This window comes from Nymphalis io, chromosome 15 (assembly GCF_905147045.1).
Source record: "Nymphalis io chromosome 15, ilAglIoxx1.1, whole genome shotgun sequence".
NCBI lineage: Eukaryota > Metazoa > Arthropoda > Insecta > Lepidoptera > Nymphalidae > Nymphalis > Nymphalis io.
The window spans coordinates 6080827-6107570 of NC_065902.1; the positions used below are offsets into that span (position 1 = coordinate 6080827).

General features: G+C 31.2%; 3 protein-coding genes across 4 annotated transcripts in view; 1 reads left to right on the plus strand and 2 right to left on the minus strand.

Annotated features, from left to right (window-relative positions):
- Positions 1 to 369: 369 nt before the first annotated feature.
- LOC126774027 (coiled-coil-helix-coiled-coil-helix domain-containing protein 10, mitochondrial-like) lies at positions 370 to 4581 on the minus strand. Its single transcript, XM_050495325.1, has 4 exons — positions 4484 to 4581; positions 1078 to 1213; positions 525 to 741; positions 370 to 442 (listed from the first exon to the last, which is right to left on the minus strand). The coding sequence occupies exons 1-4, from the start codon at positions 4507 to 4509 to the stop codon at positions 432 to 434; spliced, it is 390 nt and encodes a 129-aa protein (XP_050351282.1). The 5' UTR covers positions 4510 to 4581; the 3' UTR covers positions 370 to 431.
- On the minus strand, positions 2109 to 4230 carry LOC126774026 (coiled-coil-helix-coiled-coil-helix domain-containing protein 10, mitochondrial). The gene is made up of 3 exons (XM_050495324.1): positions 4049 to 4230; positions 3832 to 3970; positions 2109 to 2693 (listed from the first exon to the last, which is right to left on the minus strand). The coding sequence occupies exons 1-3, from the start codon at positions 4096 to 4098 to the stop codon at positions 2454 to 2456; spliced, it is 429 nt and encodes a 142-aa protein (XP_050351281.1). The 5' UTR covers positions 4099 to 4230; the 3' UTR covers positions 2109 to 2453.
- Positions 4582 to 5082: 501 nt separating the features above from the next.
- The window catches only part of LOC126774001 (transducin beta-like protein 2), a 70295-nt gene continuing 48633 nt past the window's right edge, over positions 5083 to 26744 (plus strand). Inside the window, exons 1-2 of one of the 2 annotated variants that reach the window (XM_050495286.1) lie at positions 5083 to 5395; positions 8949 to 9146. In XM_050495286.1, coding sequence (XP_050351243.1) covers positions 5245 to 5395; positions 8949 to 9146 — 349 coding nt within the window. In that variant the 5' untranslated portion in view covers positions 5083 to 5244. The remainder of the gene's footprint in view (positions 5396 to 8948; positions 9147 to 26744) is intronic. The other variant, XM_050495285.1, reaches the window with a different exon arrangement.

Below are 26744 nucleotides of genomic sequence, written 5' to 3' on the forward strand. Positions count from 1 at the left end.
AGTGGCATGCAGTTTTCAAAATCGAAATTTAACAAAATCATACACGCCTCCGAATTGCGGTAACCAAAGATGACGTCACACGTTTAAGTACTGGATTAAATGTTTTAGCAGTTTGTTGTTGCAGTCTTATTTGTCTGAGTATGTTTGAAGGTGGCTAGACTCTACATGTATAAATAGTTTCGTCCGCGCGTGAGGAGGGGGACAGGTGTTAGGTCCTCTACTCCCTTTTCTGTACCCCTGACAACGCGTATGCAATTTTCATGGTGATCGGTTGATTATTTAAGTTGTGAAAGCGTAAAAAACTCCCTTTCGTTTTTTATAACGTACATTAGTTGGGACAATGAAATGTATTATTAATAAAACGCCACATTTTATGTCACTTTGTTTATTGTCAGATAAACTTAATTGGGTGGATTTATATTACGGATGCCTCAAGGTAAACCTTAAATGATAATAATTTATGATTAAAAAAAATATTATTAGTCTAAAGAATAAAATATTTAATCTAATCGTAAGCTACTAACGATTTCTGCGTTTGCATTCTCTGAGAGCCTCATTAAAAGCTTCGCACTCTTGTAAATTGTCACGGCTTGAAGCACACTGCAAGAATTGGGCTATTTCATATGCACATGGTCCGCTAGGCTCTGTACCCAGTTGGTAATTACTTGGTAAGGAACGTTCGACCTCTTCTCGTCGACGACCGGTAAATAAGCTCGAAATAGCTTCTCCTGCTAAGTGTCCCTAAAATCGTAAGATAAAATAAGTTTAAGGCCTGTCGGAGTGGATCACCGGTTATCCAAATAGTCTACCACCAAATATTAATACGTTTTATTGCTGTGACCCGATGTTAAAGAAGGGTTAGCGTACTGTTATTACAGGAACAAAAATGAGTGTAACTTGTAAGAAATGGTTTATATACAACAAATGGTTAATAACAAACTGGGCAAACGAGACTATTTGGTCGCCAAGGTAAAAATATTAAAAAAAAACAGTCTTCTGATATTGGTTGAAACGATTCACGTGCCAAAAAAACAATTATGTATTATATTTATTAAATTTAAATATAAAAGTAGTAACCATGGTGGTGCCGACAGTGACGCCACCTGCCACGGCTGCTGCATCTCTAAAGACCGACCGACGTGGCGTTGGCGTTACAAATACTCTAGGAGGATGCGCTGGCGCATGTTGTTCTGCTCTAGAGTACCTAGAGCGACTGAACAAACGATTAAAATATTAATGCAAATACATAAGTTTATAATTGACGTAATTGTTTTACAATTCATATTGATATGTTTTTATTACTGACATTTTAGTAATTTAACGTCACTAAAGTAGGCAAACGAGTGAGACTTAATTAGAATTCAATAAAATTATATAAGAAAACTACAAGGCAAAAAAATATAACTTTTAGCCATGAAGTCATATCCTATACAGAGATTAAATTTTTGCGTTTCCCTAAGACAGATTTAGCGCGAAGATACAATTTCACGCTAATACTGCCAATATGGAGTATATTGGCAGTATTAGCGTACTTCGCAGAGTTGTATGCCTTTTTAAATGTGCTGGTAGTTAAATCACGAGACTTCTTTGCGTCAGCCAAGGCGTAACGCCGTTATGCAGAAGCGATCAAATCAAAGGTGAGAATGGCAGCTGATGGGCACTGCAGAGTACGAAACTGTTCAGCACAACGAACACGTTAATCCCGCGCTGATTTATTAGGTAGCAGAAAAAAATTAATTATATAATGCAAAAATAAGGCGAAGGTTTCTTTTGGTTTTGTATTATTTAATAAGCTGATGTCAAAAAAACTTGTGATAGATATTTTAGGAACAAAAACCATATATTTACGTAAACAAACTTAATATAAACTTCGCTCATTAAAATTACTTCTAATTGTTTTTTAAAATTTGAATTAAGAGGAATTGCTATATATGTTAATTAACATATATATTATTTAAGAGTTTTTTGATGAGCATTATTACTGAATAGTCACTTTACATATATTAGGAATTTATAATGTACACTTGTAAAGACGACGTATTTGTTTATAGGGAATGCATATATTTTATATAAAATTATTACATTTCAAAAAATGAAAATAAAACGAATTATGGTTTCTACTCTATTTTATTTATAATTTAAAAGTAAGTAACAATATTAAAATAATAAATGGGATACTCCTTGATCTACATTGTCAATTTAATAAAAATATAATAACTAAAATTTAGTAAAAACAATAAGAATTGTTACTCCAACAAAAATTACATATTATAATAATTACTAGGTAGGTGCCTCAAATTAATATTAAAATGGAACATCTTAAGTTTGAGGTAGACTTTAAAACAGATGTATGTTTTGACCCAGTTTTTACAAAACCAGGCAAGAGGATTATGAAAAACAAAAACCATTGTTTTTTTTTTAAGATTTTTCTATGAGGCACCTAATGCATTCAATTAAATATGATTGGTGATTTTGCATTGACGAAGAGCCTCATTGAACCCTTCACACAGGGAGAGATCATGTTGCTGCTGAGCACATTCAATGAATTGCTTTATTTCCCAAGCGCAAGGGCCCGACGGTTGCTGTTGTTGGGCATAATTAGCCTGAGCAGGTGCTGCTTGCTGCTGCTGTGCTGGCTCACTGCTGCTACCTCCGCTAAACATACCAGTTATAGCACTACCAGCTACGTGACCCTGAAAGTTAAACAATTAGGTAGTAAGTTTAAGCTGCCTGGAAATAAAAACATGCAACCAATCAAAAATTTCAGTTGCAACCTGGAGTCTGGAAGTGTGTCCCATAACTCAGAAAGCACTAAGAGCCCTGCACGGCTGCATATATCCTGCACAGTTGGTTAGTCTCACTTAAGATTGGCCGTTGTGGCCAAAATCGGTCAAGAGGGCATCATATGTATACATTTATATCCAAATGAGTCTGTTCCAGATTATGGGCCTGAGTCATGGTTTCTTTGCAAATTATCACATCAATTAGTGTAAGAAGAATAAACCAACAATGACAGTGTTACTTTAATATTTTATATGTTTATACTTAATAGTGATTTCTATATGAGTACTTTAAAAAATACCAAAGACTATGTTTAACAAACGCTTTGGTGATACCAAAGCGGTTGTTAAAAATAGTCAATTGCCAACTATAACTAACAAGAAAATGTTTACCTTATTTAAACATAAGGAAATCTATACAAAATTAATCAGCATTTTTTAAATTTAGAAAGTTTAGTTGATCATGTTTATTAATATTGATTTTAAAGTTTAACTTAATAAAAAACATTTATAATAAACATTTATTAACTAAAATAATACATATTGAAATTGAAGCTTTTTTTTTCATTTAATTGTTCTCATAATAATAAGACATCATTCATATTCATAATTTACATTTATAAGCTATAAAAAAACTACATTCAAAAATGTTCTAATTGTTATAATTGAAAGTTTATTTCCCGTAATAAAAACTCATCTCAATAATGATGCTTCAAAGTTTCGACATCAATGTAAAACAAAAGCTAAAGCTTGTTTCTTTTGTTAGGTACTAGTAAATATTTACGATTGAGAACGCAATCCAATAAATATGATAAATAAATAACAAAAAATTACGCAAATCATGTTTACATGCAGTAATGCCAATGTCAAAATGACATCAAAACACGTGCCTACTATTGGAATATCGCCAAATAAAGAATAATAGTAAATTCATATATAGGCATTCCTGGAAATTGTCACCATATATTGCGCAATAACTACGCGTTAAATATGACTCCAATATGAATAATAAATAAAAATCGTAGAAGGGATTACATAACACAGTACGTACCACTGCAGATCCTACAGCAACACCTCCAGCAGTGGCTGCCATTTGGCTAAACATAGAAGGCTGCTGAGGCTGAGCCATAGCTGGAGCTGGTGTTGATGGAGGAGCATGAGCTGGTACACGGCTTGGTGGTGGCGCAGCTCTGAAAAAATATTAGAGGTTATATCACACAATTGTTTAATTATAAAAATAATACTATTAACCTTTAACAAATATTTACCTTCGCTGTGGCGCCGGCGGTGGGCTTGCAGAACGTCCTCGACGAGGCATTTTTAAATAATAATCACTTTAAACAATTACAATTTTTTTGTAAATTAGAACGTTGTCGATATCTCGAACTTCCACTGATAACTGAATCTTTTTTATGACAGTGACAGATTATCAATAAGAATGACTTCGCTATAGAGTTCTAGAAACTATAGAATGTTTAAATTTAGAATCGTCGATCTTTGTCACTTTCTTATAAAAGTGTAAGGGACAGCAAATATTTGTTCCAAGCTTACCAACACCGAAAGCTTAAAATAATTGAATGTGATCTATTCTATAATTAATAAGGTTTATAATGTCTTTGTCTTAATTATATATAAAATTCTTAAATACAATTTTTTGAGCTAAATATAATTTAAATATATTACTTTATATGCAATTTAATTACCTGCTGTTTTTACTGCGACCGGGCATGCTTATATATTTATTACTAATTTAATTTAAATTCATGTTGGATTTTGCAACTTTTGTCACTAAAGGTGTAATTTGTCAAGTAAATTTATTTAAAAAAAAACATTGGTCAGCCAGCATATATGTATTTAAATATTATTTAAAATATAACCGTATAGATGTTTAAATATCTTCAGTATAGAGGCTTAAACAAATATCTTACTATCTAGTGTAGCTAAATCAAAAATACATTTAATGTATATAAAAAATAAAGAAACTCCAAAACTCATTCTGTTCTTAGAATATTTTTTACATTATATCAGAAAGGCGCAAATTTGTTATTAATACATTTATTGCATAGTTTTTACTTAACATAATAATTAACAATAATCTAAAGACCAAATTTGGATTTCATCATTAATGTTATGGTTATTAATATAATAAAGCTAACCAAAATTATCAGTTACTGTTGTATTTTAATTTAAGTTTTTTTCATTTTTAGTATGCGTAAACCCAACCGCAGTGAATTTAAGGTTGGCGCGAGTTTGTTGCACGCTAGTGACACTTGCGTAAGAAGCATGGTATTATTTTCATTCAATCAAATCAATTCAGTCATCCGGTTCACTCTTCACTCTATTCAGTCATCTGTCAAGACAGTTCACGAATCACGTTCAGTTAATTTCCTACCGCGTGACTACTACCGTCTCTATTTGAAATTTTAGAATTATCGGCATATTTCAATATATTTTTTCAGTGAAAATGGGATTTATGGAAGCCGGTCAAAATATGAATGTATTTATTTTGGCTGGAATTACTGTTGTCTTGTGTGTAATTTTACACTTTATTTACAAGACCATCTTCGGCAATACGAGGAGTGAAGTACAAAATCATGAAGCGGAGAACGTAAAAGGTAGAATAAAAATATTCTTTCAACTTTTAAAATGTAATAAATAGTGTTTATATTTTCTAACAAATAACCACTAGTAGGATGTGTTTATCGTTTTATAAAACACGAGGAATTTAGCCGCAAAAAACTATGAGCTCGTGTGGAACTAGCGGTTAAGTTCACGCGTGATACTGTTACAATAATTCCGCTTTCAAAAATGATTCATGTTTTATTTTACAAATATTATTATATTATAATTTAAGTTAGCCTTTACTGCTAGGACTATAAAACAATATATTTTGAATGGGCAACATATTATTTTTAAAATTATTTATCTAGCATTATATCAGTATTATGTTGAATAAATGTAAAAGTTCTCAATGTAGGATAACGTCTAATATTATAATACAAGTTATTCTGTCGAATATTTATGTAATTTTTAAAATAAACATACACTCATAATGTTAACAAAGTTGCATTATTGAGTTTATATCAATGACAAAAAACAACTGCACAAATAGTGTATTAATGGCATATATAAGTAATAAAACAAACCAAATAATATAAATACAAATAGAAGTTCAGTTGAGCATTGTGAGAAATGCATAAAGTGCATTAAACTTAATAAGTGGTTGTAGTTAACATATATTAAATTTTATTCATTAAATAAAATATTACCTGTGTATTAAAAGATAAGATTTTATCTAATTTTATTTAATAATTATTCTTTTCATTCTTCTAGTTCAGCTACCATCACTACATCTTTTTCAGATTGATTCTAAATTTAAAATTTTTTTAAAAATTAGAATGTAATTTAAAATGCATGAACAAAGTGCTAATTCTACTTAATTATAGACTTAGATTAAAGTATTTATTAAATAAGTTTTTGTTTAAAAAACTGTTTACATAAGTAGTTGTGTGCAAAAATATTTAGAAGTTAAAATTTAAATAAAAAAAAACAACTACAGTGTAAGTTTTTAATGACAAATAGATTTTATTTAAATATCATTTGTTCAGATCATATATAACATTTTATTTCTAAAATTGTTATATGCTATGTGCTTCCATGGCATATAAACCATATATTTTATCTTAGTAATTTCTAAGAAAAATAAATAAAAAAACACACTTAAATTTAAGCAAATTAACAGAAATTACAATTACCAATTTTAATTATAAATATGACTAGTGTATAAGTATATAATAATAATACATAAATATATAAAAATAAGATTCCAATTGGATTATATTATAATAAGTTCGGGTGAAATAATTGGACTGTAAAGGAGTATGATTAAAGTGATATAAATTTTTATTAATATTTTAATAAAATTTTACTCTATCTTATTTCATCACAGATATTAACTCATAATATAAATATATATATCTTAAAAAAAATGTGTCAAGAAATTATAATTATAGACATTTTCAATGAACTGCTTTAAATATTTTTTAATATAATAAATATATATCGTAACTTGCATACAAATAGTATGATCGATCATGTTACTGCGCGTCAAGCGATATCTTCGAGCATGCTCCGTTAGTAGGGATCTTTCCGCGCAAATACAATGTTCGCTCGCTACAAGCACGCCATTTCTGCATTGCATTCTGTGACGTCTATTTTCCTCCTTTTGTTCCCGTCAAATGATATAGGTAATACTTTTGCTAGCGCCGTTTATTGTTGTGATTATAAATCGAACTAAGAACTAATATTATTTAAGCTAGGTGTGTCCATTATCAAAATAAAAACACGACTTGTCAGATTTTTTTTTTATAAAATTAGTAATTATAACAAAAAGAAGAATCACTCCGGATAGTACTTTAGAGATTTCTCTACAAATCAAAAATGATAGCTGACATTAAATATCAAAAACGAACCGGCAGATAAGTTAACGGTAGTGAAGTGAAAGTAAATTTGAAACAGTCGACAGCGCCGCTAAACCACAAACATAACAGTGAAACGGAGAGAGGCATTTTTCTTTTTAGCACTTTTATAAGATAACTACATATGTACAAAACTAGTTTTGTGTTAGGAGAGAGGGGGGGGGGTCTTGATAGAAATATACAAAATATCCTTTCTTGGGGTTACAGCTTGCTTCATAACAAAACTCATCAAAATCTATCGTTGGCTTAGCCGTGAAAGCGTGAACAACTGACAAGTACTAGTATAGAAATTCGTCTCCCTATTCATGCAGTCTTGGCAGAGTGGTCGTGGTCATGGATCGTCTAATAGGTTAGTTGCGATTTTTGGGAAACGGCTAGTAGCTTTTTCCATCTCTATAGTACAGAAATACTTTAGAATAAATAAAGTAGACCGTATCTTTAAACTATAATCGTAAATATCAATTGGCAATTATTAAATGTGCATGACAATAATTAATGTTAGAAAGTTTTTTACCAAGCATGATTTTCCATTATCGAACTTCATTTCAATCATAATTACGGTCCTGATTTTACTCGAATAGCGGACGGTAATATTTTAAATCGAACCGCAAAATTCGCCATTTCAAATTGTGTGGACCACTAACATAATTTTTTATAAGGTGTAATTCAAAACAAGACTGTATTGAATTAATACACAATGTTCTGTTTTTGTTCGACTTTATTACATGAATGAAATACAAAACTATAACAAAGAACTTACAATAATTGTGTAGCAAAATAAGAGGCTTATGGCTAAATAGCTGTATCTACCAGAAAATTTCAAAACGCAGTCGGGGTACAGATATCAACTGATGAATATATACGAAGTTGTGTTTAATTTAATACTCTTTTCTTTCGTTCTGTCATCATTGATTTGACAGTCGAAAGAAGAAGACACCGACTTTTGCTCTAACGCAATTTGGCTTAAATCCCTCATGTAACGCATGTGGGACTCAATGACACCCAGAATACCAATAAACTCAGCGGTTCTTCGTGTCTTGTTGGGCTCCTCGGTATCGCTTGTGGCACCCCAAACTAATAATATTAATATTATACATTAAATAAGGATTATGTCATATACAAGTTAATAATCTTAAGTACGAATAATTACGCGGGATATCAAAATAATTAATAACTACGGAACTCTGGTCACCTGATCGTTGTTCTTTGAATAGTTTCAGTTGCTGGAAAAGTTGAAAGGCTTTACAATGAATATAATACCTTTACAAAGTATGGACGGTACGATAATTATAGTGATAAAAACATCTGTCTGTGAAAAGTCAGAATGATAAATCACGCAACGAACACTTATGTATTGTATATGTGCATTATGAATAACAATTGTAATATACCAGTAATAATCACGTAATGTAATAAACATTACGTTAGTCTTGTTATCAATTTAACGTAAAACTAATTACGCCTTAAAGGAAACGTATTTATGATATGTGAATAAATTTATGTATGAATATACGCTATTTTAAATTTTAATGCAATCTATTATTTTGACAAGTATTTAATGACTTGTTAAATTCTTTTAATTGCGAATGATTAATCAGATGATTAATTCGATTAACGATCGTTAATTATAATTTATAATCATAATCATAGACGTTTCAATATTTTACGAAAATATTATTATTAATTACAGAAGCTTCGACTGAGACAACACAAGATTCCGCCGTAACCGAATCCCGTGCCGGTGGGAAGAATAAGAAACGTTCACAATGGAAAGGGAAGACTGATTTCAGCCATCCTTGGCTACTTAAGAATCTCAAAGGGCACCCTGGAACTGTTCTTCTTATGGATTTCTCTGCAAATGGAAAGTTCATGGCCGCTACATGTGATGGTAAGTTACAAAATATTTAACACATACAAACACGGTGGCGGTCACTAACTCATCAATACTCGTAGTAGCGTAACGATGGCCCTTCAAACAGGAGGTAACTAACTCTTCGATGTAATATTTTATCTTAACTTCCGCGAACGTTCTGTGCGATTAGATACTCTCAAACAAATCTCTCGTTACATTTATTTGAACATTGATAATTATGAGTTTGTTTAACGGGCCAACGTAAGCGCGATACTTTCAGATAATAGGAAAAAAATAATTTTTATATTACATAGTAATTATTATTTCCTTCTGAACTTAGTGACAATTATCACAAGAAATTTGATTTAAGCGAACGTAACGCGATAGGAAGTTACTAAGGTAACCATTGTTGAGGTAATAAAATCAGATATCATTAGATAATAAGACGGTTGATCGAACGCTTTCCGATAGTCGGCGATACGCTTGACTTGTGTTGCCCTGGTGTATGTTACGTTAACTAACTTCCTACCGCTGAGCGAATCTGAATAAATAGAAAACTGTTTTAAACTATAATGTTAAGTTATGCAAAAAATTAAATTACAAAATCGCTATTAATATTGTTATTATATAAGGACTTAAGTTTTTCATTAAGCGCTTATTGCTGTATCGATAATATGATATATCAATATTTAAAGGAAAGTAACTTTTGACGAGCGGTAAGCGCTTAACGAACACTTTCTCGTGCAGTTGTCGACTTGAGCTTTTATGTTTACTTCAAGAGAGACTATCTAGATTCGATAATAATCTATAAGAAAAATAATTACGATAACTTCACGGGAAAGTGATCACTATTAACCTAACAGTCAGCTTGTTAATGTTATTCAGTTACTGTTGTGTGTAGTTTAGAGGTCCCTCGGTCGTCATTCAAAGACCAATGGCTTGACATATTTCTTAGTATTCAAACAATAAACAAATAATTCGAGTTTTAAGTAATAAAAAGCGACAGGAAATATTTCTTGTAATAAAATAAAAACGTTATGATTTTTACGATCACATTTAATAAATTTATAAAAAAAAACAACCATTTAAAGCGATATTCAATTGTCAGTTTAAGGAATACCATAAAGTCCTATCAGTTTCTGGTTACAAAAACAATATTCAAAATGCAAATATTTTTGAGTTAATCTAATTGCAACCAAAAATGAATTGCATGTATCTCTTTAATAAACATAAATCATTAATATGAAAGACAAAATTTATGAAATTCGTATTAACCCATATAGGGTTAATACGAAAGTTATTTTTTTTAATATTTAAGGACATTCAACATAACTTATTATATATATATGTTATTATATTTGGAAACAAAATAACTCTTCAAACAAGTATATAGACTGCATAATTTATATACTAATGCGACATATTAAGTGAGGCAAAAAATAATAAAACTTCGTCAAGTTTATTCACCTCACTCTTGAGTGCAAACGTTTTTTTTTTCTTAAATGTTTGAATACGATACGACTCTTAAGTCTGTCGTCGCACATTGATCCTAATCTATACGATATGCAACCTCCTACGTCATATTTATTTGTATTATTTATCACTAGTCCATCATTCATCATGTTTATTCAGGATGGGAGCTGATTTTTGCTTTTCCAATCCTTTTCCGTACTCTTCTTCATAAAGTGAATCCATAATTTTCAGTTTGCCTCTTGCCTTGTATTAGTATAACGGACTGTTAGCAATCATAAAATCTTAATGCAAATAATTATGTGTAAAATTTAAATAATATGTGTTCGTATCACGCGTACACAATAAGTTGTCGTCTATCGAGATGAATCTAATGAACAACTGTACCGTTACCCGTGTGAGCTCATCGCTCTTAGACTGGAAATTTGAGTAGGTATTTCGTGAATAAATTTGTTTTAATATAAATCTATACATAAAAATATAATTCATGACGCTTCCTATGTTCTATTTTAAACTATTATTATCAGAAAAAGTACGTAGTTTTTATTGCATTCAATTCGTATATAGATTTGTAGATTATCTCTGTAACCTACTGGGGTGACAAATGGCAATTTAGTACTAAAACAAAGAAACACTTTGAAATATTACAAATACCCCCGTTTTTATTGATCGTTGATGGTTGTTTTACATTTTATTATTTGTTAAAAGCTCAAAGTAAAAATAAGCAAGAAAACTTTAAAATTTAATACTTAAACTTAACGGGAATTTAAATTTTAAGACCACAGTTTTAATATAATAAGCCGATAAAAGCCGTTGAATCAGTCATTGTAATCAACTATGTCAACTAAATTAATTTAGTGTTACTAAGATATTTGCTAAATTTTTAACACCGTAAAGAAAGAGAAACCAATATTTTTAACATTTATACTTCTGTCAATTTAGTTTAAATTTCGAGACTGACAGAATCAGTACCAAACCTTCTAAGATAATGTCCGCACAACAATGAATTATAACGTTTTGTTCTGTTAATATAATTACATTAGTGAAATTTAGAACAAATTCATGTGGTCGTGAAATATGATGTTCCCGCTCTAGTTGCGTTGCAGCTGTGACGTATACTGATAATCCTCAAACCGGAATGATCGCCGTGATACCATGGGGTCGCTCACCTCGCCCAAACGTCTGCGACCCTGTTCCAACGCTGGCCGCTTTAGCAATAAAACTAGGTCGAAATTGAATACATCATTAAACATCAAGTTGTATATAATTTTTCAGAGAATTTATAACTAATAATAATTGATGTATAATGTGTTTTATATTTGAAAAAAATAACGAGGTCCTGGGTTAAAGACCGAATAAATACTTTTCGCTTATTAGTACCGTTACATGGATTACGATTATCGACATTTAAGGAATGTCGGTGTGATTTTATTCAAACGCTATATTTGCAATTCAAATATGTGTGAATGAGAGTTCAATATAAAATTGCGGGCTTGTTAAATTTACATATTGTCTTTTATCGATAAAGCAATATTTTGTTGAAATCATGTAGTCGTTAAGGTATAAAGTGTTGATATGGTTGGCCGGAGTCGAGGACGCTTGCCCTAGGTCTCGTCACGGTCACGATGCGTCACGCCTCATCGCGTCGTGCTGTATGTTCGTGGTGATGGTACTCGTGACTCGTAGACTTACTGCAATTTAACGAGCTGTGGTACCATCAACGAGTACTAAACACGATTGTATTATATAATATAATATTATTAATATCATTGCAATAATTATATGGATCCTAACAAAGAGCTTACAACCAGAGATTTGAGATTTAGGTAATAAAATAAATGAGTGAACAAATTCTGGAATTTGTATATCCACTCTTATAGGAGGATAATTTCAAACGCTCCAACGCACCCTGCGTTGGAGCAACTTTAAAAAATATAGCTAATTATCTTCAACAATTGAGAAAGCAGCTATGGCATATATATCGATTATAAATAATAAAAACAGTCTAGTTTTTATTATTTATTATCGAGGAATAATATGTATCAAAATATTGTCTAGATTACACATTTGCAAATTGCAAGTTATAAAATGTTTACTGTGATACGACTTACTAATTGATTATTTGAATATATCACAGAAGCTTAATGTAAATAAAATCATCGTTGGATCTTTTCCGCAAATGCAGGATGTCATAAAATGTTCAAATCATGATCAGATTTTCAATGAAGACGTCGGACGTCTGGTGTTATTATTGTAATGTGACATACGAACAGATAAAAGATAACTTAATAAGAAATCAGATATAAATACGCCATAATCACATTAACATTTGTACAAATATAGTTTTAAGACAATCGTTGACATCGAGTCTGTTGATAAATACTTAGTCATATTACTTTATTTACACATTTGTCGGAAAACCTTCTTTTGTTAGTGAATTTTGTTTCCTGTAACGAGGGATTGATATTATTTCAATTGACTCGGGAATCTTTCCGGTGTCTGACATTATTTTTGTAACAGGAAAGGTGATTCATTATATGAATCAGCCAATATCCGGAACGCAATATTAAACAGGCATTTATCCGAATTCCTATCTTGTATGACGTAGGAAGGCACTTTAAAAAAAAAATAAGGACAATTGGAATTACTGGAAAACATGTACCTATGTATAATATTAATATTATTTTATTTACAATTTGACTTAGAATACCGACTAAATACTAGTCTAACACGGATATCTGTTTATAAATATTTCTGTTAAAACAATACTTGTCTCATTCTTACAATTGCAAAACCATAAGAGTAAACAGCATCGCCAAATGTTATTTACTTACCCCAAAATAACATTTATATTTACTGATTGCTCTGCTTTGAACTAGTGTGAAATTAGATAACGACAGAGTTATGAAGGCATTTTTATAAATTTATATACTCTGAAGTAAATCTAATAATTCATTAATTAATTGTAACTTTGCTATGGTTTCTAATATTTACATTTAAAAAAAGAGGACAAACATGTGCATGGTGATAATTTGATTATCTAATCTTATTAACTATTTCAAGTACTCTTTGCAACTTAAAAGCTCTTGAAAATTTATTTAGTTTGGATAGTGCAGCTTTGATATTGATTACAAGCAGTAATATTAATTTATTGGTATTAATAATTAGGAATATTTATTTAAATATTTCTTAATTTTTCATATTAATTCTAGTACAGATAATAATTATTTACGTATTTTGTATTTGAAAAGCGTTTCAGATAGTATAACCCGAATAGCTAGAGGTTGTTTTAATGTTCGCTACTAACATGGAAAGCCGGTCATCGAAGAATACAATAGCTCATTAAATGATCTAGTATTCGAGCGACCCTGTTGTCGAGACACGCAAAAGTAGCATCGCTAAGCATACAAAGCAATACTTACCTACTACAATTGCTTTGTAAATTATAAAGATTTTGTATTGAGGTAACAGTTGATATCGCTTACATTATGTCTTCACATAAAATCTTGAAGGGTATTTTATATAACCTCAATAAGTTTTATGTTATTTTGATATGAATTTTACAATAATTTTAGACTTAATAAAATAATAGCAGCGTAGCAACAGGTCACGTTTTGTATATTGTTCTTTAATAGTTTACGAACACAATCGGTGCTTATTAGACTCTTTAAGTACGGATATGATTGTAACTCTCCAGTATTCAATGTATTTCAGGTAATTTAGTTTATTTTGTGAAGGAAAATTTTGTTGCCTTTACGGAACTTATATGCATGATATAAAAGTGAGATCGTGTTGGAATGATTTTTGTAATGAAAGTTCTTTTTTATATACAAATTGTTTAGTATATTAATAAGTGACTTAATCGTTTGAATCATTACTGGTCAAACCTGGACAAGTACTACAGTTTTCATGTACTTAAATCTGATACTTGGCTATCAAGGAAAATATGTGTCCCATGAAATTTTGTGTGGTGGAATAGGCTCCTTCATCAAGAGGAGAGCAGGCCTTTGCCTAACAGTATTTATTTATGTAACAAGTTGCTATTTTACGTACTTTATGTAGTAAAAAGGCAAATTAGACTTAGTAAGTGTAATTTACTATATTCCGCTTTTGTTGTGTAATTGATAAATTTTAAAATTTGAAGGACTTCATTAAATACGTTCAAGCATGTGGGTTTATGTCGTATTGCAAAAAAAAAAACTTAGCATAATATGGCAATTCTATCGCGCCCATTAGAAGTCATATGAATTATGCAACGATTATTACAACAGGAAGTATTGATATAAATGATATTGATATTCATTCATTTTATCTAAAATTATGAATCTTGAACGTTATCGATGTAGTAATGTTTCGTCACGTGATAACGAAATACTTGGGAATAACACGCACGAAGGTGTGACTAAATAATGTATAGTAATGTAATTACAAACTGCTTATCATGAATACGTTTGTACTTTCACGATTCGGTAAATGATTAAATTGTTTATAGACGGTTCGTAGTATAGTTATTAGTTTCATACTTTGTTCTTTATCATTGATTTGTGGAAATAATCGTTTCAATAAGATTATGTCATCATTTTTAATTATTATGTTTTTTATAATTAATTGTCACCGGTGTAATAGTTTATTTAATAATTCTATGTGATGACATGGTAAAAAGGAAACCGTATAAGCTACGAGGAAATTTCCGCATTCGCTAGGCGGAAATTAAAAAATATAGTTAAAGATTAATTTAAAAATGTGACATTGGTCCTGTTTCACGAAATAATCGATTCCTATTTACGTATTCTCTTCTAAACAGTAAAATTCGTCAAGTCGTTCGAGCATGATAAGGTGACGAAACGACGAAATACTTTCGCATTTCAAATATAATAAATACCATGCCAACCATTACTCGACTGTTAACTTCAACTTTACTATCTACTACAATACAAGAATAAAATTATGATTTCGATACCTATGTTAGATTTGACTGAAATCATATTATAATTATTTTTCCTGTTGAACATTATGTAAAGTTGTAAATACAATTTTTGCATTGAATTAATTTAAAAATTATCATGTAACTGAATTACATGATAATTGTTTACCTATATATTTAAGTTTATATAACTATTTACTCACGTCTGTGTTTTGTTTGAACATTGAATGTTTGTTGGTAATATCGCCATTATTTGTACTCATATTAAATATTATGTATTATTTTAAAATCTACATATAATTACAGTAATTAAATCTCAATGTACTAAAGATTATTTATGTAAAAAATTGAAGACTGCAAGAGACGATTCTTTATTTAATTAAATATACAAGTAGTACACGGTAATCATGTTGATTATATCGTTTACGAATTAGTAAAAAACCTTCAAGTCTTCTATGTCAGTATCGAGATTATGTATGGAAGATTCTCAGATGGAATTACAAATTATATAATGTTTGTTATATAATTTACATGTCGTATCCTTCACATATCGTTTACTTTTTATCAGAATCGTATTGATCTATAAATTAATAAGTTGACATTGATAAAATGTAATAATTTTTTATACATTCGGACAGGAACGGAAATTTAAAATTATATCATTCAATAGTTTATTAGGTCGTAGGGTAGATCGCCAGTTGCTCTTTAGCGGTAGAATATCTTATGAACTTACAATGCCAATGTCTATGGGCGTTGGTGACCACTTACCATCATGTGGCCCATATTCTCGTCCACCTTCCTATTCTATAAAAAAATAGTAAGCCAGTTTAATTACCAGTACAAGGGACATCACATCTTCGTTCCCAAGGTTGGCGGGGCATTGGCGATGTAAGGAATGATTAATATTTCTTACATCGCTAATGTTTATGGGCGATGGCGACGTTTGCCTGTCCGCCTACCTTTAACATAAAAAATAAACTTTTTCATAGATGTACCTACGCAAATAATGGTTGTCTTTCGTCGAAAATAAGAGGCAAATATTACGTAATATCTCTGTCCTGATGTCCTGACTCTGTACGGGTGAAACGCAAATATAGTTATACAATCCCTTTAAAGTTGAAATATCCTATGTTAATTTTTAATTCAATTTGACCTATAGATTCGGAGATTTCGTGAAGAGTCGTCATTGCGAGGTATATGGTCATAGTAATTATGATTATTAAGGTCAATGTCGCGTGTCACTTTCTGACATTTTTGACTTTCTGACGACCGTTTTCTGCGGTGAGTTTCGAGTTTGTTCTTTCAGAATAATCCTACAGAGCAGAGAAATGTGTGCTTAACTGAACACTCGATAAACAACTTTTATAAGTTAAGCCCGTAGTGCTTAATGCCGAATTAATGTTATTATAAAAATATTCGAAATACATTAAAATTAATTTTAAATATCACATACAAATTAAATTTTTGACATCAACATTTTCATGATTAATTTTGGGTATATAATGAATTAATTTTGGGTATTAGAACGCACTGGTGGATTGATTATAATAAAACAAGCATAACGTGGTTATAACGTGGTTATAGCTGTAGTAACTTACATAATATGCCGTAGGTCAAGATATGCCTTTATCTTGAAAATGTGAAAGGTTAACAAAAGAAAACAAACAGATGTAGGTATATATTTTACACCAAGTTAAGCATTTTGTTAGTTAAGTTTTGTCACTTCGAGAGAACACCTCTGGGTATAGCATTAAACATACCTTGTATTATTGGGTTACAAGCCAAAACAATTTCAGACACATGTATCGAAATATTGTTAATATTTCTTACAATTCGAATATTTATAGGCAGTGGAACCACTTAACATCAGGTAACCCACTTGCGTGTCTGCCTACCCAATACAATAAAAATAAATTTTAAAATTCAGAATAATTCGCAGAAATTTACAGTAAGAAACGGTTTACACATCATACAATATCATTGTCTGGGCGAGATACCTACTTGCTAACAGGTAGCCAAGGAGGTTGGTAAAATAAAAAAGGTAGGAAAAGAATCTCAACACAATCACGGGTACAGATTTAGCTACATTAAAATGATTCACACTTATACGCGTCATGAACTTGTGATCAGTATATTTGGCAATTATATACCGTTGGCTAGCTAAATTATGTAGGTTTAATTCGCGTATATCATTTTGGTGGATACAATAATCATGCAAATGAAGACAGTAACGTATAGTTGGTCACATCGACTACTAAAACCTCACGATTACCACGAAACTGTCTAAGAAGTATAGATATTATTAAAATACCAATAAATTTAAAGCATAATATATGTATGAAGTTTCTCCTATTAAGCTGTAACTTCAACTTGACGGTACAGTAGTTACCGTAAACGATCCCGTGACGTTCCACGTTGACGGGGACGGTACGTAAGATTTGTTTTAATGGATACTTTGCCTATCGGCCACACAGGCGCTGACATAAAGAAGTATTTTCTAGCAATAAAATTACAGAACTTCAACACCATATACTCGACCGATCGTCGAAAAATTGATTGATATACAGAAATTAATGCCAACTATATGTACATAGTATAAAAAAAATATAGTTTTTACTTATAAAAATAACTGCCAAAAATTCCATTGTATATAACAATAGAGTATGAAATAATTATAATGTATATCTGTATCAGATCTAGTGTGTTCGTATGAGATCAGCGATGACGCAGGCTTCTTTAAGGTCAACGTCATCATATTGTAACTTATAATAATATCTTGGTATCATTAAAAAAAACAAAACTGTGGTATTTTTTTTTAAAGAATAAATGCGTTTTATAGCTGGACGACATTACAATATTTTTTAAGTGCAGTGTGATAGTCCAGCGCCATATATTCGCATAAGTGTAAACACGTTGAGGTAATAAGAATGGTCTCTAATAAATAAATAAATAATAAAGCACGGATGAGCAAATAGAAAACCTGACGGTCAGTGGTAACATCTACTGTTATTGTCAGAAGTAGTAATAATAATAATGTCCTCCAGAGCGATTTCAGTCTAGGCGGCCAATTTCAAGAGAGGTTAGCTAACTACGCAGGAGATATTATAGTGCACAAGTGTGTGCACAAACACAGGTGCACTCTCTATTCCCTAACTTTCATAATCCGATGGGACGGCAATCCGATACGACGGCAATCCGATACGACGGCAATCCGATACGACTGGACAGAGTTCAGGCGCAGGACCAACGGCTTTATGTGCTTTCCGAGGCACGGGAGTGTACATACTTCATCTTCCAGACTCCTGGCTGCTACTGAGAATTTTCTGACCAAATAAATCCAATAACTTTTTATTGGTCCGACCGGGGAATTAAACCAGGACCTCCGCGTCTGCGACCTTACATCAAGCCACTAAACCAACGAGGCAGAAGTAGTAGTATAGCGTTCTATACTACGTGACTGTTTTTGTGTTTTTTTCCGTTTATATCATTTACCCAAATAGAATTATGGCTTAGTTGTATGTACAACAATCGACGAGTAATGCCCGTTTCTTATATTTAACGAATTATAGCGCATCAATAAACGATTGTTTTTTGTTACGAGCCACTAAAGTCGTTCCTACAAGTTGATACGCCACATACATGCGTCTTTAAAATGTATTAAACATTTCATATGAAGGCTTTTGTATTACATCTCGTAGATAATTCTTTTCGTAAGTAAAACGGATTGTTTCTTGAATATACTAACAATCCTATCAAGCCCTACAACAAGTTACAAAGCCTTAAATCCAGTTACGATCACCTATCACCAGTTATGTGTATCATTAGCTAATGTTATTCAGTGTCTCGTCATGTCTGGCGTCGGATTAACAATTATAACAATGACAGTAGTACGTATAAGAGAACGCGTCAATGAGATCAGCGATGACGGCGCCAGCATCTTAAGGTCATCGTGCTGGCTAGAGTTTCTCGTGTGTTATATATTCTTATATGTTTTATTTTTAAACTTGCTCCATCTTAAAACATTTTCGTTTCGTTGCACCTTCCATTATTTATTCAATACCTTTTGTTTCATTTTTCTTCATTATATTTAATATATTACAGCCGAATATAATATTGTATACATTTAAATAGGTAGGTAAATGTTATTTAAATAATGCAATTGTTTAATTTATTAAGAATTTTCAAAATATTTCACTTAAATTTAAATATTAAATTGATTCAAATTGTATATAAATAATGTATATATCTAATTGAAATCAAATGATAAGGAAATAGTCCCCATCGGAATCTTCATTTGTATGTATTGACTGGCGGATTGTGACCTTCCATTGTTTACTCTGTAAATAGGCGTGTTAAATTGTTAACACATTGATACGCTAATTTGGCGCGCACGGCTGCTATTTCCGCGCCTACGTTAGAAAATCGAAAGGGATAGGAGATATTCCCAAAATTGTTAACTTCGCGGATATTTAATTAAACTTCGATTAAAAACTTACGAAACAGTTATCAAATACTTGTTCATGTAAAGTCGGAACGACATATTTATTATAGACACAAATGAAGGATTGAAGTTACTGCACAAAGTATTATTTGTGTCCAAACTTCAAAAGACGCCGTAATTTGCTGGTGGTAGAGCTTTCTGCAAGCTCGTCTGGGTAGGTACCACCCACTCATCGGATATTCTACCGCAAAACATTAGTACTTGGTATTGTTGTGTTCCGGTTTGATGGGTGAGTGAGCCAGCGTAATTACAGACACAAGGGACATAATATCTTAGTTCCCAAGGTTGGTGGCGCATTGGTGATGTAAACGATGGTTAACATTTCTTACAATGCCAATTTCTATGGGCGTTGGTGACCACTTACCATCAGGTGGCCTATATGATCGCCCGCCTTCCTAATTACCTATAATACCCTATAAAAAAATTAATTACATGTATATTTCATAGATTAAGGTTGTAATGTCGCTAATGTCCGAATGAATTAAGATAAAAAAAAAACGTGCCAAATTATTGCGTATTATTTACTAGCGTTACATGTATTTCAATGGCGTCGTTCGCCTTAATAAGATCCGAACTGCCAGCACTTACCAGGAACGAATGTTATTACTATACAGCTTGTATTGTCCCATCGATAAAAGTGTAAGCACACCGTCAAAACTATGTGAGTATGTTTAAATATTTTTGTTTATGAAATTATATATGTTTATGATTCTGTTTGTCTCATGATATAATCCAGTCGTCGGATAGAGTGATATAATGTATGCGCCGGGCGCCCCGGACTACTTTCTCTCGAATTCGGCCGCGAAAGTTGTCTCGTTACACACTTTCTACAGTTCAGTGCATTTACGACGCTCAGATGTTCGCTTATTGTTTTCTACCAAATTTATATCTGATAATGATATTAATATGTTAGTTAAAAAATCTATTCAGTAGTAATTATCGAAAGCCAGATTTTATTTGTAACAAATAACCTTATCATTCTGATATGATATATTTTTTATCAAAATTCTCGCTAATTCTTACACTAGCGATAATTTACTTGCACTTCTTGGAGATGATTTAGTTATATATGAGGTTGTTTTCAATAGTTTTATTACCATAAAAATATAAAGTTTTTCGATGCAATTGTTCAAATATTATTTATATATTTAAAAATAATTCATGTTTCGTAACGTAAACGTAACGATTTTTATTTGATTGTGAATTATAAAAGTAAATATATATATAAAGCAATTATATTGATGTATAAGCAGGATACTTTATCGCATTTTGTTCAACAATGCATTTATCATTATTACTGTTATTTATGAACCATTTAAACCATTTATTTTGCTACACACATACATTACATAGATTATACAGAAGAAAAATAATTAAATTTAAAGAATACAGTGTAGGTAGCAAGGGGTTCATCTCAGTATAAGCTGTGCTAATGCACAGCACTGATTTTCAGATGGCCCCTGACTATTGGGTAAACATAAACAAATGCGCGCACACGAAAATAAATAAATGAAATTATAAGAACAAAAAACTAAAACTAAAAAGCCCTTATCCTTGAGAAAAAAAAACATATTACACAAAAAGAAAAACATCACAAGGAACGTAGACATAAGATAGACAGACAGACAGACAGACTTTATTAACTATTTTTATAAACAAACGATTCTGAATATAACGAAGATTCGTTATATTTGTTTTAGCTGTTGCGTTCATTTGTGTTCCATTATCAAACATAGGACAATATTACACAACAGTTTTTTTATTCTTAGCTGATTATATCAACGTTTGATTGCGTTAGAACTTGGAAGGAAAAATTGACGAGACGTGAGAGCTTTTATTTATTTGTTAAAATAAGATAAAAATATTTTTCTGCAAAAATATACGTAAGTATACGAGATTATGTTGACGATAAAAATAATGGTACTGTTGATGTTCCTTGATTTTCATGCAAAATTACTAAAGGTTCATAGGAAATATATAATATAAAAATATAGAATATATATAAAAATTGTCAGGCAGGACTTTGTTGTTATAAGAATAATGGCTTTATATATTTTGTAAGGTTTTAATTGTACCTTTGTAATAAAAATATATATAAAATGAATGAGTCGTATATACCACAAACCTAACCACAGTGGGATACGATACTCAGTTCGAGTTCAGAATATACATATAGTATACCAGCTGTGCTCGCGAGTTCACCCGCGAGGAATCAGTTCGACACTATTAGAGTACATAGATACATAAAACAGCTCGGTAGCGTTTTTTTCTTCCTAGCTTTATAAATATATATTAGTGGTAACTATTTCAGTCTGAAATCTTGCTCTACTGAAAAACTATGTAACTCCTGGATGAAATAGCTTTCTGATGATGAAATAATAAAATCAGTTCAATAGTTCATTGATAGCAAACAAACAAATCTGTCTTCTTATATAGTATAGACTAGTACAGATTTATGAAAATGGAACATGACAAGCTAAGATAATAATACGCGAAACATATATCTAAATACTACAATAGACGATGTAATCTTTATAGTCTATTAATACAACGATAAGAGAGGTAAGTCCTATTTGTCGACTCGAACATTTGTGTCTGTTATTTAATTGCTATTGAATAATCCTGCTAATATCCTTTCTACGTTAAGTTGTTTGGAAAGCTCGGTGAAATGCGTAATCCGAGTGTAAACCGAACGGGTCGGACCACTTTCACTCTTGAAACGTTGACTTTTAGCCAACAAATTCAATTATTTATCAACCGATCCTTGCGTTTCTATTAATTTGTAAACAACGATTAACTTTAGCAACACAAAGTACAACCGTATTGTATTGCTGCCGCAACTGCTGGTTTGAAACTGTAGTTATAATTCATCTCGTGCTCGGTGTTGAAGGAAAACATCGGGAAGAACCTTGTATGTGTCGGATGAAAATCTTAAACATGTGTAGCCACCAAATTGAATTAGAGTAGCTTGGTTCAGTAAGGTGTGGACCTTTTTAAATAAGAGAGGAGGCCGGAGCCGAAGGAGTGGTACATTTACAGCTTTTAAACTTTACTTTAACCTTAATATTATAATGTCGCCTCCTGGTGGTGAAGGTAAACATCGTGATGTGACCCACATGAGTTGAATTATATTTAGCTGGCCAAAGCCAATTAGAGCAGCATGGTGGTATCTCCAATGCATTTTGTTAGTAATAATATAACTGAACGTATGTATAACGATCAATGATCTCGAAACTTTGATTTGTTTGGAAATTTAAAAATATTATTTTTATCACATTGCGTTATTACACTATCGATATCAGTAGATATAAATTATTTGCTAAATACTTTTAGTAAATCGCAAAAAAATAGTCAAATTTAAAATTTCATATTATAAATCGTACAACATTGTCATTGAGCAATATTGATTAGATTTATTTATTCAATATGATTTCCCCGAAGCCTGTATTTGTTACAACTAATAATTAAATTATAATAATATTTGTTTATCAATATTTATATACCAATTATAAATTTATCAATTTTGTGTTTGACAAATAATAACAGAAGCGTAAGTGAAATCATATCCAATTCTTTAATAACATCGAATTACACTTAACCATGTAAGGCGATTTACAAATGACTAATCAAGCTACTTATAAATATACAAACACGTGGTGTTAAAACGCATGCTGTCCGACCACGTGGTCAGCGTGTTTTGTTTTGTATCACGCTTCGTTTTGTTAGGAGTGACGTTTTATCAAGCCACACTACCCAGCCAAACATACGTCGTAACGATATTTATAATTGTCTCGAATAACATTTTTATAAATACATAAATGCATTACATTTTCTATATTTATGTTTTTATTAAGAAGGAAATTAAATGTTTTCAATTTCATTCGGTAAATAAGTGTCAATGACCGGATAGAATATTGAAGGAATTAATTAAGAAAAATTGTGTCATATAGCTACAAATTTAAATTGTTTTAATTATGATATACTGAATGAAACCATGATTTTATCATTTATTTTTATTTAATATTGTCGTACATATTTTAAAAACAATGGTATTGCGAATGAATAGTAGTGCCATCTAGTAGGATTTAAGTGAACGCAAGCTAGCTTTGTCAAGTGTTCAATGCATAATGATACAGATGGCGCTACGTTGTACATCTCTTATTGCAGTCGGACAGTGTTGGACGAATTGTTAAAATAAAATTAATTGTTATTAATATAGATAAACCATTAGAGAATATAGATGATTAAAGAATAAAGTGATTTAAAAAAAATGAAAATATAACACTGATACATAGATTACATTTTTGTTCTCATAACTGGTTCATGAAAAAAAAAATTGTCATATAATCAATTCCGCAACCATAGAAAAAACACACATAAAAATAAATTGTGAAGATTTAAAAAAAACGACGATTACAGTCAAGGGCGCGTAAGAATCAGGAAAAGAGTAAACGTCGAGGTCTTTTCTGTCCAAACAGACGCAGCGTCACCCTGCACGGAAGATGCGATTATCGCAACCTCGCTTTCCGTCTAGAATATTCTGTAATTCTGTTTTAATATCGGACCTTCGTGTCACTTTTCAATTAGATATGCCAGACATACACGCGACATTATTATGTAGTTATATTACAATTTCAACACCTGGGGGAATACGATTTAAAATATGACAATAAACATGTCATATCAACATATTTATTCTTATATTTAATTGTAAGTAAATAAACTTACAATTAAATATGAATAAATAATAGGTAATATGATAAAGTACAGGTTATTTAAGATTTTCGATTCGTTATTTCAATAGTCTATGAAAACATATATGTATCTGTTTATGTAATATAACAAATATGTATTTGTTTACACTATATAATTTGCTACATATAAACAAAAATATTATATACAAGTCGTTAAATTTACTTTCTACGCCGCCGTCCGCGCCCGCGTCGTGCCGTAATGTTACTTTCACATTGCGAAATATTCCATAACGAGAAGCGATTTAAATAATAAAAATAATATTGGCGCCAAATCAAAACATCTTTACGACGTAAAGATTTTTGTTTTTTAATTTGTGTTATTGTTTTCGAAAATTAACTTTTGTTCATTTTTTTTAAATATTGTTTTCTTATAATATATTTAATCATCAAACCGTATGACGACTGTTTTATTTATTATTGTTTATTATGATCATCGACTGCTTGGACCGTCAAAAATACACATGACAAACGAACATCTTGTATTATTTTACTATTTAAATACACGCTTATTAACAATGGTGGTGGTTGTTTGTAAATAATATTGTATTAACATTTATGTAATTATTATTATTTTATATTTTTTATATGTGAAATTCGATTTGGCTTGTGTATTCATAGAGCGAGACGACTGAGTTTTGAATTCAATCAATTATTTTGTTTTTAAATTATTGTAGCGCGTAGATATAGACAAAGGACTTGTGAACCATTTAAAACTCCCTTCGCGGTGTCATTTAAAAAATCCGTTTAAAAATCTATTTATTTCAATGTCATTGTCGAACTAAAAAATAGGCTTTTTGCGGTCTCTACGCGTGACCTTACTTAAGTAAATAGAATACGTTCACCGTTTGTTTACATAAAATAATTTACTTACAGTACAGTAACAGCCTGTTAATGTCCCACTACTGGGCTAAGGCCTCCTCTCCCTTTTGAGGAGAAGGTTTGGAGCTTATTCCACCACGCTGCTCCAATGCGGGTTGGTAGAATACACACGTGGCAGAATTTCAATGAAATTAGAGACATGCAGGTTTTCTCACGATGTTTTCCTTCACCGTTAAGCACGAGATGAATTATAAACACAAATTAAGCACATGAAAAATCAGTGGTGCTTGCCCGGGTTTGAACCCACGATCATCGGTAAAGATTCACGCGTTCTTACCACTAGGCCATCTCGGCTAAATTTACTTAAACACGACAATTATTATTTAACTTACGTATTAAATTTAAGTTACCTTATTTTTTGGCATAAAATATTCGAAATAAAAACGCTTTGATATGATATAAACTCTGTCAGTTTGAGATACATAATTATTTATATTATTTAATTAATAACAATTATATAAAATCAAGATTCACCTTTTAGTTAGTTTGATTTCTCTTAAGTCGGAAGTTTCCTATTACACGTTATTAACACAATCTTGTTCATCGCTTACAATTATTATGTCAAGTATATTTTTAATTTTAAAATTTAATTTATAACGTACTGAAAGAATGCAAAAAAAAATTGAAACGTGAAAGTTATTGAATTTGGTTGTTTGTTACTCAATCACTCTCGAAGAACTGGGTCGACAAATGCATTCTTTATGTTCGTATCTTTAGCCGGTTTGTCTTGGTTTAAAGGCTTTGTGCAAGCTCGTCTGGGTAGGTACCACCCACTGATTAGATATTCTACCGCAAAACAGCAGTACTTGGTATTGTTGTGTTCCGGTTTGAAGGGTGAGTGAGCCAGTGTAATTAATTACAAGCACATGGGACATAACATCTTAGTTACTAAGGTTGGTGGCGCATTGGCGATGTAAGCGATGGTTAACATTTCCTACAATGCCAATGGCTATGGGGATTGGAGACCACTTACCATTAAGTGGCCCATATGCTCGTCCGCCTACCCATACTATAAAAAAATCTTTGGTCAAAACAATTTGATACTATTTGGATTATAATAAATTTGATTATGCCGTAAAAGAAGAAGGATATATTTTTAAATGGTG

Coding starts and splice junctions, on each gene's coding strand:
- LOC126774026 (XM_050495324.1), bottom strand. CDS start 4,098: ATGCCTCGTCGAGGACGTTCTGCAAGCCCACCGCCGGCGCCACAGCGA. Junction 3,971..4,048: donor CCGCCGGCGCCACAGCGAAG/GTAAATATTTGT, acceptor ATATTTTTTCAG/AGCTGCGCCACCACCAAGCC. Junction 2,694..3,831: donor TTGCTGTAGGATCTGCAGTG/GTACGTACTGTG, acceptor TTTAACTTTCAG/GGTCACGTAGCTGGTAGTGC.
- LOC126774027 (XM_050495325.1), bottom strand. CDS start 4,509: ATGCCCGGTCGCAGTAAAAACAGCAG. Junction 1,214..4,483: donor GGTCGCAGTAAAAACAGCAG/GTAATTAAATTG, acceptor TCGTTTGTTCAG/TCGCTCTAGGTACTCTAGAG. Junction 742..1,077: donor TCACTGTCGGCACCACCATG/GTTACTACTTTT, acceptor TTACGATTTTAG/GGACACTTAGCAGGAGAAGC.